The sequence below is a fragment of the Theobroma cacao genome, chromosome 2, assembly GCF_000208745.1.
Source record: "Theobroma cacao cultivar B97-61/B2 chromosome 2, Criollo_cocoa_genome_V2, whole genome shotgun sequence".
Taxonomy (NCBI): domain Eukaryota; kingdom Viridiplantae; phylum Streptophyta; class Magnoliopsida; order Malvales; family Malvaceae; genus Theobroma; species Theobroma cacao.
This window is the reverse complement of record NC_030851.1, coordinates 39,004,440-39,017,962: the sequence shown is the minus strand read 5'-3', so window position 1 is coordinate 39,017,962 and position 13,523 is coordinate 39,004,440. Positions and strand designations below refer to the sequence as shown.

The 13,523-nt window shown below is 34.9% G+C and overlaps 3 protein-coding genes across 3 annotated transcripts in view; all 3 read left to right on the top strand.

The window, feature by feature from the left end:
- On the top strand, positions 911 to 4,150 carry LOC18610171 (uncharacterized protein At1g04910). Its single transcript, XM_007045683.2, has 9 exons — positions 911 to 1,076; positions 1,185 to 1,489; positions 1,992 to 2,059; positions 2,173 to 2,261; positions 2,353 to 2,515; positions 2,613 to 2,902; positions 2,993 to 3,197; positions 3,305 to 3,462; positions 3,586 to 4,150. The coding sequence occupies exons 1-9, from the start codon at positions 1,072 to 1,074 to the stop codon at positions 3,857 to 3,859; spliced, it is 1,557 nt and encodes a 518-aa protein (XP_007045745.2). The 5' UTR covers positions 911 to 1,071; the 3' UTR covers positions 3,860 to 4,150.
- On the top strand, positions 5,421 to 8,330 carry LOC18610170 (uncharacterized protein At1g04910). The gene is made up of 8 exons (XM_007045682.2): positions 5,421 to 5,993; positions 6,146 to 6,213; positions 6,318 to 6,406; positions 6,504 to 6,669; positions 6,755 to 7,041; positions 7,117 to 7,321; positions 7,426 to 7,583; positions 7,664 to 8,330. Exons 1-8 carry the CDS (start codon positions 5,660 to 5,662, stop codon positions 7,938 to 7,940), a joined length of 1,584 nt encoding a protein of 527 aa, XP_007045744.2. The 5' UTR covers positions 5,421 to 5,659; the 3' UTR covers positions 7,941 to 8,330.
- The window catches only part of LOC18610169 (uncharacterized protein At1g04910), a 2,730-nt gene continuing 149 nt past the window's right edge, over positions 10,943 to 13,523 (top strand). The window contains exons 1-8 of the mRNA XM_018114676.1: positions 10,943 to 11,376; positions 11,532 to 11,599; positions 11,727 to 11,815; positions 11,976 to 12,141; positions 12,246 to 12,535; positions 12,645 to 12,849; positions 12,932 to 13,089; positions 13,191 to 13,458. Of these exons, the coding sequence (XP_017970165.1) occupies positions 11,076 to 11,376; positions 11,532 to 11,599; positions 11,727 to 11,815; positions 11,976 to 12,141; positions 12,246 to 12,535; positions 12,645 to 12,849; positions 12,932 to 13,089; positions 13,191 to 13,437 (1,524 nt within the window). The 5' untranslated portion in view covers positions 10,943 to 11,075 and the 3' untranslated portion in view covers positions 13,438 to 13,458. The remainder of the gene's footprint in view (positions 11,377 to 11,531; positions 11,600 to 11,726; positions 11,816 to 11,975; positions 12,142 to 12,245; positions 12,536 to 12,644; positions 12,850 to 12,931; positions 13,090 to 13,190; positions 13,459 to 13,523) is intronic.

The window sequence follows — 13,523 nt, the reverse complement described above, 5'->3', positions numbered from 1 at the left end:
TTTTCACCAATGAAACCCTCCCTTAAAACATAGAATGGAAGGTGGAACAGACCTCTATAAACTGGGTAGAAACATCAAGCTTTTAAACTTGAAGATTGATGGAATCTTAGGAGAAGCACCCATTCCTCCGTTTGGCTGTCATTTACCCTGTAAGAAAGCTCAATTGCTTGGTTCCAAGGATTGGTTCAAGCATGGGGTGGAGTTTAATCTTCACAAAACTTGTAAATTCTAACTCTGCAACTCTCAAGAATACTCCATTAACAACGCATTTTGCACAACAAAATATCTCTATCTAAAAGAAAATAGGGAGCAGCATGCTTGTCCTCCAAGTTACTAAATATAGTATATCTAAACTCGGAAAATGCAAGTTGACTATTATCATTTATATGATTTTTTCCTTATTGATTATTATTATTAAATATTCTTTTTCAATCTTAAATGCCAGATAATTACAACAGCTCCAAGCAATGAATTTTATCACATGTCAATCAATTTAACTTCATCACCTAATTAGTTGTCCTCCAAAATCATCATTGTCATATATACATCAGGTGTCTTCAATTTTCTTAATTTCTTTTTTCATCCCAATTTACTCTGATTTCAGTACTATAAATACAGAGAGTAAATACATAATTTAAGTGCTATATATTTAATACTACTAGTAAATTCAGAAAATGATATATAATAAATAGTTTTAAATAGAAAAAAAAATGAAAAAGAGCACAAACATAAGTTTAATGGATCATATAGTAACACTATTAAATGGAATTAATTCGATTAATGGGCCCAATCAATTTATGTGAAGGAATTGAGAAAGCAAAAATTAAAATTAAAATAAAATCCTCGTGCCTTGGACTGGTTTGGATGTATGACTCTTGGAATTTTGCTAGCTAAGAAACAATCACTTTAAAAGGCCAAATTCCTCTCATTACTCTTGGCGTGAAGAAACCAGCTTTCTGGCGGTACAATTCCTCCGGAATCTGGTAAGCGAAGGAAAGAATTAATGTCTTTGTGTTGAAGCTTGAAGCCAATATTGATAAGTTTCTCCATTGAAATTCGGTTACCCTTTTTATGAGGTGATCATTTGCTTCTTCTTTTACAAGCAATTTCCACTTGCATTCGTTTCGGGTGATTAGAGTTTTATAACATGATAGTACCCTTTTTTCGTTTTTGGGTTATTATAGAGAATTAAAAAAGCTAAGGATGAGTTACCCTGGGGCAAGTTTTGAAGAGGCAGAATGTGGAGAGGTGAAGGAGAAACCAGGGTACAGTAAGATGAGGTTGAAGTATATCAGAATGGTTAAGGCTGAAAAGTTGAAGAGCTTAATTCTAGCTCGGATCAGAGTGGCTCGACTGAAACTGTGGGTGACTAGAGCTTTAACCGTGATGCTGCTTTGGGCCATTGCCAGGCAGTTGAAATCACTGGGAGAGGCTGTTTCATCAGCAAGGACACCAAAATCTACCTTTTCTTATCCTCTTCCCCCTGAAAGTAAGTAATTTATTGTAAGTCGAATAAATTTGTATTTGTTTTGGATAAGGAAGATTTCGAATCTAACTCTCTTAGTAGAAGATATAATTTGTATACATTTACTATAACTACGTTAAGAACAGACTTTCTTTATATCCATTTGTTTCCATGCATTTAAAGGAAAACTCATACATTGGCTGTGGCCTCAGCTTCTTGGTTTACCAAAGAGAAAGAAAATTTCAAGTTCAAAACACCCTTTAAGTAAGATCGGATACAAACTCTCATGGATGCATGATATGTATGAATAATGCATGTATGCATTGTATCCTCAACTTCACTTTCAAGTAGAGTTTAGTCTAGGCTAGGTGTCTTTACACGGTTTACCATCTTCATGAACATCGAGGTGCAGATAGATAAATCAAGATGCTTAAGCTAGAGAAAAGAAATGAAAAAGAACTGCATTATTTACTTGACAGAAAATTTTCTTGTGCTTCACAATCTTCCACATATTCCTGACAATCAGGGGTCTATGAGAACAATGGGTATCTGATGGTTTCTTCCAATGGAGGATTGAATCAAATGCGATCCGGTGTAAGTAATTTTGCCTGTCATAATACAAAGGTCATTCACTGTAATGTATAAGTGCTGTTATGATCGATTATATCCTAATTAATCAACTTTGTTTTTTTTTTTTTTGTACTCAGATCTGTGACATGGTTACAGTTGCAAGATTTCTAAATGTCACCCTCATAGTTCCTGAATTAGATAATACATCATTTTGGAATGATTACAGGTAGCTAATCGATCTCATTTCTTACTCTTTTTCATCGAGGTATACTGTGAATATGGTGTTTGATTGCATTTTTGCTTTTTTGATATGGCAGTCAGTTTGCAGACATATTTGATGTAGACTACTTCATTGCATCACTGAGAGATGAAGTTCGGATATTGAAAAAGCTACCCCCTGCGCAAAAGAAAAAGGTAGATGAATCAGTCTTCTCAATGCCACCAATCAGCTGGTCTAACATGACCTATTACTATAATGTGGTAGGTTCCCCAGTTCTTTACTTCTTTGTTGTTCCAACCTTGTTTTTTCTACTGTTAGCTAGGATCAGTACTCTTTTACTGTTATGACTATTCACAGATTCTTCCGCGGATACAAACGCATGAAGTGGTGCACTTCCAGAAGACTGATGCCAGGCTTGCTAACAATGGGCTTCCTCAAGATGTCCAAAAGTTGCGTTGCCGAGTAAACTATGAGGCTCTGAGGTTCGCTCCTCCCATACAGGCGTTGGCTGAGAAGATCGTTCGAATTCTAAGAGAAAAAGGTCCTTTCCTAGTTCTTCATCTCAGATATGAAATGGACATGATAGCATTCTCTGGTTGTAATGAAGGTTGCAATGAAGAAGAGATTGATGAGTTAACAAAAATGAGGTAATTAAAATGAATTTATTGGGTTCATTACTGAAGTATCCATGCCCTAATCTCATCGTAATATTGTGCAAACTTCCATGTAATGATTAGATATGCATATCCCTGGTGGAAAGAAAAAGTAATAGATTCGGAGAAGAAAAGGCTAGCAGGTTTGTGCCCTCTAACCCCTGAGGAAACAGCGCTAACATTAAAGGCATTGGGTATCGATCGCAATATCCAAGTTTACATAGCTGCTGGAGATATATATGGAGGAGAGAGGAGATTGGCAACTCTTAGAGCAGCTTATCCGAATTTGGTTAGTAATTAGTTTGCTTTCCTTGAAGATTAAAGTCAGTTTTTCTATCTTTGTTTCGTCTCTAGCTGTTCATAGGGTAACTCTTGCTTTGTAATCTGCAAAAACAGGTCAAGAAGGAAACGTTACTTCCACCCTCAGACCTTGATCCTTTCAGGAACCATTCAAACCAGATGGCAGCCCTGGATTATTATGTAGCTGTGGAAAGTGATATTTTCGTTCCAACAAATGGAGGAAACATGGCCAAAGTCGTTGAAGGCCATAGACGGTATCCCCCAATATTCATTCTCATAATTTACATTTCCTGATGCTATGTGCCTGCAAAATAGGTCCTCTCCCACGCCTAGTATTAATGCTGATGTTGACTATATATACCTGAATCCTTTTTCAGATACTTGGGGTTCAAGGAAACAATTCTTTTGGACAGAAAGGCTATAGTCGATTTAGTGGATCTGTTCAGAGCTGGATCAATAAGCTGGGAAGAATTCTCATCAGAAATGAAAGAGGCTCATGCAGATCGGATGGGAAATCCTGCCAAAAGATTGGTAATTCCTGGTAAACCCAAGGAAGAGGATTACTTCTATACAAATCCTGAAGAATGTTTGGCACGACTTGATGAGCCACGAGTAGTTTCTGATGATCAGCAACAAGATGTTGAACCATGATATCAGTGGCCACCAGGGTAAATGAAATGATTTTCAAGCTGCTGCGTCTTCCAACAATATTTTCTCTTCTCAGGTTTCGGTAAAAAAGATTGGAAACACAAGCATTTTGAGGAGGAAAAATGAAGAACTAATTGAATGTCATTTCAGTTTTCCATATTCAATTTGTGTACACTGATCAACTTGCAAATGCAAGGGAAAATCTGTTGATTACATGTATATTATGCATCAATATTTGCAAGTATACTCAATTTACATATAAGATAAATGAAGATGGTTGCCTTTTACCTTGTTTCCCCTCCCTAAGCAATAAGATATTTTTTTTTAGTTTTCTTTGGTTCAAGAAAAATATGAAGATAAAGAAAAATATAAGGTAAAAAGAAAATAAAGAAAATAAAATAAAATTCCTTAATTTGTTAAGATATACAAGAAAAACATCAAAGGAAGTTAAACTTTGTGTATGTTTGTTGGTAAAAAAAAGAATTCGTACTATATTTGAAACCATTAATTAATTCCCAAGCATTTCTCTTGTTGTTCATTATTTTTTTGTTAGGTTTACTCTTGGCCTATATCTTTACAAAGAGAGAACTATATCTTGAAAAGCAAATAGTAATTAAAAAATAAAATTATATTTGTGTTAAAATTGCATTTGAGTTCAGATTGGATAGTCACGCACAAAAAGAAAATTATTGTTTCTATTATTTAAAGAGATGAATTTTATAAATGTTTTATTTATTTATTTCCAATTTTTATAAACCCATTTTTTGATTTCACCATTTGGAAGCATAATGCATGTACTTACCAAATAACAATTAAAATGAAGACAGTAAAGCCTTAATTGAAACATTGACATTAAAAATCATCAATCATACTCACAATTAAAAGTTTTTTGTTTGTTATTTTAAAGAGACAATTCAGTATTAAATTTGCATTATGTCTCAAACAATTAAAGGCCTATTGGTATAATTAAAGAGATCTACATTTACTCAACAGCTCTATACATATATGTCACCATCACTGGTTAAATGCAAGGATTTGATCTACAGTAATTGCATGATGTTAGCCTGATTGATTGATCAAGTCCATTTACCTGTCATATTCTTATCCAATGATTCCCTTTTCCATTCAGGATTCATTTTTGGTTTGATGAAATATGTCAAATAAAAACAATTAACCAATATTAAATTAGATTTTAAATAACATAAAATGTATTGATTATGATGTCTACCACAAGTATTTATTATTTTTTTTGTACATAGGACCGGTAATAATTAACTCTATTGTTGATATTTCCTCCTATGATATGATCAGAATTTTAATTCAAGTTTATATTAAATAGTCACACCATCACAATTGTTAATTCCCTTTTTTGGCAATATTATTTATTCACAAATTGAATTAGTGTTCAGGCAGAATTAATTCACTAGTTTTCAGGTGAGTCCTCCATATTTAATATACTTTCTCATGGAAAACGACCCCAAAACAACGTGGTTGGAATTCTGAAAAGCTGGGATATGACTCCCAAACCTCAAACAAGTTCCTGTTGTTTTAAAGAGAGTTTTTTTTCTCTGAAACAGTGGCTGGTGGCTTCTGAAAACTGGCTTTCCGGGGGGTTCTTTTTTCCGGATTCTGGTAGGGGAAACTACCCTCAGCCGCATCGTCCAAACCACTTGAACCAGTTGGCAATCAAGGAAATTTAAGCCGAATCCGTTTCTTATATAGAAAATTGTTGTGTTATATAGTATACTATTTCCCTGTAAGGAAAATCAAGGAAAGTTGCACGTTAAGGTTGAGGATTTGCCAATGGGGATGGAAGACTCGAAGCACGATGTTGAAGAAGGGAAAACATTTGTCGGCATAGAGATGAAGGATAAACGATGTGGTAAGGTGGAGTACTTGAGGTGTTCCATTGGTGATATCAGCCCCGAAAAGTTGAAGAATTTGGTTACTGGAGTGGTCAGACTGGATAAACTGAAGAGTATGATGATCCCCAAGTCTCCTGGATTTGAACAAGCAAAGTTATTGGCGCTTGGAATCACAGCCATGATGCTTTTGCTGTGGGTTTTCGCATTGCAATTGGCGATACTGGGGCAGACTATTGGCCCAATGCCATTCAAGCTTGAACCACCATCCCCGAGTAAGTTCTATGCTTATTTTACATGTCGGATGATTTTAAGGCAATCATGATAGAAAACATGTTTAACGACTATAAATTCTTTCTGTGTGAAAAGTTGAGCATATCTATTATGAATTAGTGAATCAGACACGTCTGCATCAATATGTTTCCAGGGGTTTACAAGAATGAAGGTTACTTGATGGCTTCATCCAATGGCGGATTGAATCAAATGAGAGCCGGTGTAAGCATGCATAAATATATATCTTTGCTTTCCAAAAGTCTTTTCTCATTGCTTCTTGTTGCGCATGCACCCTGATTAATTCCTTCTTTGGTACTTGTAAACAGATTTGTGATATGGTTGCTATAGCTAGGTTTCTGAATCTCACGCTTGTAGTTCCTGACTTGGATAAAACTTCATTTTGGCACGATAGCAGGTAGGTTATTTTATTATCAGTAGTTTACCTTTTATTTTTCAAGTATTTGCAACTAGAATTCAGAAGTTCGTAGCAATCATTAATCTCAATGTGGCAGCCAGTTCAAAGACATATGGGATGTGGATTACTTCATCAAATCTCTGAGTGATGAGGTTCGGATAATTAAGCAGCTGCCTCCTAGGCTGAGGAAAAAAGTTCAGAGATATGCACTCTATTCCATGCCACCCGTTAGCTGGTCTAACATGTCCTATTACTACAACACGGTCAGTTAACTCATATCCGGTCCTGGTATAGTAGTTGCCTAATGTTAGGTGGTTGCAGCTGATATTTACGGATGACTATATGCAGGTTCTTCCTCGTTTCCAAAAATATGAAGTAGTTCGTTTCACAAAAACTGATACTAGACTTGGGAATAATCTTCCTGTTGAGGTTCAGAAAATGCGTTGTACAGTAAACTATAAGGCTCTAAGATTCACTCCTGCAATTGAAGAGGTGGGGAAGAAGATTATTAGGATTCTGAGGGACAAAGGTCCTTTCTTAGTTCTCCATCTCAGATATGAAATGGACATGTTAGCATTTTCTGGTTGTACGGAAGGTTGCAATGAGACGGAGGTGGAAGAGCTTGCAAGAATGAGGTGAGCAATTAATCTTCATTTTATTGTACTTGGTTTCATTGATCATATCCTAAAATGCATATTGTATATGCCTAGATATGCTATCCCTTGGTGGAAGGAAAAGGAAATCGATCCGAAGAGTAAAAGAGAAGCCGGTCTCTGCCCATTGACTCCAGAGGAGACAGCAATTGCACTTAGAGCATTTGGTATAAATCCTAACATCCAAATATATATTGCTGCTGGAGATATATATGGCGGAGAGAGGAGACTGGCAAGTCTTAGAGCATTCTATCCGAATCTGGTAAAAAAACTTGAACCCCAAAAGTCAGCTTAACTTGCAATGAAATTTACACATGTATGTAAATTCTAAAAATCCTACCGTTCTTGCCTCTTGTTCTGAAACAGGTGAAGAAGGAAACATTACTACCCCCTTCAGACCTCAAGCCATTCCAGAACTATTCAAATCAGATGGCAGCTTTGGATTATCTTGTTTCCCTAGATAGTGACATATTCCTGCCGACCTATGGAGGCAATATGGCAAAACTTGTAGAAGGCCATCGAAGGTATTTGTCTGGTAACTCTTTTCTTTGAGTTGTATGAATTTCTTAGTTCTGATGCAAGACATGATTTATTTTTCTGACAGATTCCTGGGGTACAAGAGGACAATTAGTCTAGACAGATTGGTCCTGATCAGTTTGATAGACCAATACAAGAATGGAACATTGAGCTGGAGCGAATTCTCCCAGTCAGTGAAGGCAGCTCATGCAAATCGAATGGGGAACCCATCTCAAAGATTGCAGTTTCCAGGCAAACCCAAACAGGAGGATTACTTCTATACAAACCCACAGGAATGTCTGCCGCCGCTTGCTGTAACAACGAACGACAGAAACAATGTTGCAGACAAGGGACAATTATCATAGCCGCAGCACTTCCCTAGTGACTGTAATTTCTGTGTTGAAAACGGGGCGGCTGACTGCAAAACTTCCTGGATTGAAAAGAGAAATTAATTTGTTCTTTGGTCGATGCAATTGATTCCATGCACAAAGTCATCGGAAGGAAATGTGTTCAAGGAAGAATGATCTTTGACCTTGCGATTCCCCATTTGCTGCATAGCTGCTCTCAAACAGCGCCTATAATGCACTGCTTTTGGTACCAAAAATGGCAAAGCATGGGAAGGTCTCAATTTGTTTAATCACTTTCCATACCATAAATATTTTCACCTAAGAAATCAAGGGAAAAAACTGAAAAGTTCTTATAATTTTCTATTATCTCTATATTCAGAGAGTGAAATAAATCTTTTTCTATATCAAGATTCAACTGAGTTATGATACAATTTCTATTATGGGTATCTCTAAATTCAAATTCTATTTACAAACTCAAAAGACTCTCAAGTTACAGTAAAAAAAACTAGTGTTATAATTGAATTCAATTATCTAAAAACAAATGTTGCAATAAAAAGTTAACAACTACATCAACTTGTAAAACTCATCGGCTTTATATTTGATGCATTGATCATGTATAACTCTCATACACTATTAAGGCATCAAATGGTGTCACTTCATTGAAAATAAAATTAAAATTTTAAGAAATTTAAAAATAAATATTATTATTTTTAAAAAATAAAAATATTTTTTCTCTCTCCAACTCCATCTCACCGAATTTATTCATCACTTTAATTTGATTAGTAAAAGAGGCTTTTTGAACACCTTTGAAACTTACATTGTGAATACATCATTATAAAGTTTCAACCTGAAAATCTTGTGGACTCACTACAAAGAAGAGAAATGTATTTTTGTTTAAGGCTGTCTTTTGGGTTCATCTTTTCATAGATCTAAAAAGAGACTGTACTTGGTAGATTTTTGTTTTGTCCTGTTTAATCTCCAACAAACTTGGAATATGTGGACTTGTTGGGTATTGAAGAAAGTTTGACTTCCACAGATTTTTTGTGTGCTGCTCGTTGCTGTGCAGATTGGGACCCGTTGCATTTATATTCTCAAAAGGTAATTATATTTCTTTAGGGTTGATGTTTTGCTTTGCACTTTTTTCAATTGCTTTATTCATTTCATTCAACCTACTCCAAGCCAAATCAGCCGTTGCTGAACAAAATCAAAGATTTTACCTTATTACCTATTATCATTGTTTGAAAGTAATTTCAAATAGAAGAGTGAAATAAATATTAAATATTAAATTAAAAAAAAGGGTACAATAAATATTATTTTGAAGAATTAAAATTAAAAATTTAAGGTTTTACTGTTCAAAAAAAATTAGGGTTTTGAATCTATTGTTGTTGAGGGAAGAAAGAGAAAGAGATTTTTCTTTTTTTATAATTAAAGAAATGGAGATTCGAACCCTATTATTTAAATAGAGGATCTTGCATTAATTAATGAACTAAATACTCAGGGTTTTTTTTAAAAAAAATGTAAGGTTTAGGAAGAGATTGAATAAGAAAAAGTTAAAGAAATAAAAAAATTATTTTTTTTATTTCTTAAAAAAATTAATAATATTTATTTTAAAAATTCTTAAAATTTTGAATTTATTTTTTAAATAGGTGGCATGATTTTATGCCTTGATAGTGTATAAAAATTATGCACTATCAGTACATCAAATATAAACTCAAATAAAATTTAACTCAAATACAAGACTCAAGAAAATTTTGAATTCAAATCAAAATCAAGCACTCTAATTTGTAAAAAATTGTCATTTTCAATTTTTAAATTTGTGTAATATAATCCAAGCATAATATTTTTAAGTGCTAAGCGAAACTACCCTTTCTCAATTTTCTAACTAAATTTGATAATTCTAAATACGACTCATTAACATGACACAAGCACATTACAGAATTAAATAAGTTAAGATTGAAACTTATTGTGTTTCTTGTCTTAAACAGCTTAAGCCTGCTTAACTTGTATATATATGATATGTTTACCTCGATTAATTAATTGTGCATTGTCGTGTCAATTCCTATAATATGACTTATTTAACCTATTTATGATACTCATTTAAACATGTTAATCATGTTTAAATGTGTTTGTTGAGTTATAATTGTATCATTACATATAAAATTTAATATGTCTTGTTCAATAAACATATTGATAGTGCCGTATTGTAAAATTTTGTGTAATAAACTTATTAACGTATGCGTTTAAAACGTTAATCTATTTAATTAATTTTGTCATACTCGTATTTACCCATAAGACTATTAATGTTTACCTAATGATACGGTTATGACCTGGTGATATTTAGTTATAATTTATAAAGTATATCATTTCAATAAAAAAAAATTTAAACACAGAATAAAAGTCAGAAAGAAAGAAAAGGAGAAATTGTCCCTATAATAGATTCAACACCAGCTTGACCAGACCCAACCTGCTACGGCTACATCCAAAATCAACAAACCAGGTCCAGCTTAGTCTTGGCCGGATTGGACCATAGCAACCTAAAATCAACGTGGCAGTGCCCCAGTGCCAAAAGCTGGAAAAGCCCATTGCACTTGTAACACTAAAATCTGATTAATGATCCTTTGTACATGATTTAATACAGTAGCTGAACTGAACTGATATTTTCCATAACACTTTTGATGTTCTCTCTCACATGTTTATAGCTGAAAATGATTTAACCCAAAAGATGGCCTGAGCAAGCTTATCAAAATCACATTGTACAGCGACCCAGAATTGAAATTTAGTGTCTTAGACAACATGCGTGCCACATCTTGACAATGTCTATACCCAATCATCATTTCGATTCTATCATCTTCTCTTCTTCACAAATCCAACTATCCCAGCAGTTAACATCTGTCGAAAATTAGTTAAAAGAAACAAAAATTTAAGTACTTTTCACTCGTGATGATATGTATTAATATTTTAAATGTATATATGTACTGATTTCATTTTTTAAATATATATTTATGTATAATTTTAAAATATTGAGTTTTGTCGATAACTTTTCTAATATAGCTTATGTTAGTACAAATTACCTAAATTTTTACTACTTTTAGTACATATATGATGTTTAAATAGAGAATATTTAACAAGTCAAGACTGGAGGAGCCTGTGGGGATGGATCAACGCACCAAAGCTGGTTATGAAGAGTCTGAATTTGTTGACAAAATGGAGGTGAAGCAGAAGTATGGCAATGTGGACGTGAATCATACTGCTATTGCAGGGATTAAAGCTGAAAAGATGAAGACTGTAGCTGCCCGGCAGGCTTCTCCATTAGCTTGTGTCAAGTTCTGGGTGGTTGTACTCTCAACCATGTTACTTATTCTTTGGGTCTGCGCAATTCAGTTGGCAACTCTGGATGACAAAATCATGGTGCCAAAATCCGCATTCTATTTTCCATATTCTTTCCCATCCCAAAGTGAGTGCTAGCTGTTTCTATTACCTTTGTGTCTGTTGTTCTGGTTAATTTGCATGAAAAGATAAAAAGAAATTTGGATCAGCAGGTGATTCTATTGCTTTCCCTTTATTGTTCGTTCTTCACCGTGAAGTAAACTTTGTGGATCTTCACTGCAGGGGTTTATAAAAGCAATGGATATCTAATCATTTCACCCAATGGAGGATTGAATCAGAAGCGACTTGGGGTGAGTAAACAAAAACCTTTTTCATGTAATAGGATGTTCATTTGGTTTCCCCATGACAAGCTTTTAGATGTTCCCCGTTGTCTCCTTACAGTTCTGTTGCTGATTCTGTATTCTTTATGCTCCACAGATTTGTGATATGGTTGTCATTGCAAGATATCTGAATGTCACACTTATCCTTCCTAAATTTGCTCATGGCTCGTATTGGAATGATACCAGGTAATGCTTTTAGCATTGAATGGGGGATTTTGAAATTTGTCTAATCAAGGTACCTTGATCCTGAGTCCTGATGGCCTAAACCTGTGATCAATCCATTGTTTCATTGCCTAGTTGACAACATTAATGTTGACAATTAACATTTTTTTGTTTGAATTGGTAGTACATTTGCAGATATCTTTGATGTGAACAATTTCATTACATCTCTGAGAGATGAGGTTCGAATACTGAGGGAGCTACCTCCGGAGCAGAAGAGAAAAGCAGAGTCTGAACCACTTTATTATATGTTTCCTATGAGTTTTGCTAGCTTAGAATATTATTACGGAAGGGTTGGTTCCCAACTTGTTTTTCATTGCCCTTAATTTTGTCACATTGAAATTTCTGAAATTCTGACACAATTAGGAGTTTAGCACTGATACATATTTGTTTACAGGTTCTTCCTCGCATACAGAAGCATGAAATTTTGCTATTCGCTCAAACTGATGCTAGGCTTGCCAACAATGGGCTACCGGATGAACTCCAGAAACTGCGGTGTCGAGTAAACTACAAAGCATTGAAGTTTACACAACCGATTGAGGAAACAGGCAGGAAACTTGTTACACTTTTAAGACAGAATGGTCCTTTCTTGGTTCTTCATCTCAGGTATGAGAAGGATGTATTGGCATTCACAGGTTGCGTCGAAGGTTTAACGAAAGAAGAGGCTGCAGCGGTGAAAGAAATGAGGTGAGATTGCTGAGAAAACCTTCCTTTTCTCTTAACAATAGTATGAATTTGGTGCCAACATTTGATTGATCAAGCTGTTTAAGATCAATGCTAACAATGTTACTACTAGATATTCCCATGATGGGTGGTGGCACAAACCGATTGATTCCAAGAAGAAAAGAGAACGTGGATCATGCCCTTTGACTCCAGAGGAAACAGCTCTAGTATTCCAGGCATTAGGCATTGATAGGAATACCACAATTTATATTGCATCCGGAGAAATATACCAGGAAGAGAAGAGAATGGCAGACCTGGCATCAGCTTATCCAAATCTGGTCCGTAGAATGAAGTATCTAAGCCAATTTATACCATGGCTCATATTAATTATGGTCTGCTGCTTTTTCTTATGTGAAACAGGTTAGGAAACAGACCATATTAAAGCCAGAAGAGCTCAAGCCCTTCCTGAATCATGCAGATCAGATGGCAGCGCTGGATTATATTGTTGCAATAGAAAGTGACATTTTCGTTCCTACTTTTGTTGGGAACATGGCGAAAGCTGTTGAAGGCCATCGCCGGTATTTACTAATGACTAATTTCTTTCTGATTTCCAATCATTACTTCAAATTGGGTGATTAATTACTCCTTTGAACACAACTTTTGGCAATAATTTGTGCAGATACTTGGGATTTAAGACCACAATTTCTCAAGACAGGAAGCTTCTGGTTAGTCTGATTGATCAGTACAAGAATGGGACGCTGAACTGGGACGAGTTTTCCCTGTTAGTGAAAAAAACTCATGAAGGGCGAACGGGGAAACCAGGGAGGCGAATGGAGATTCCCGAACATCCTAGACAGGAAGATTACTTCTATTCGAATCCACAGGAATGCTTGCCACCAGTTGCTCAACCTTCAACTATTACTTGACACATGAAAATATATTTAAATATAAATATATATATATATATATATATATATATATATATTACTAACTTTAATTTAGTCTTGTTACT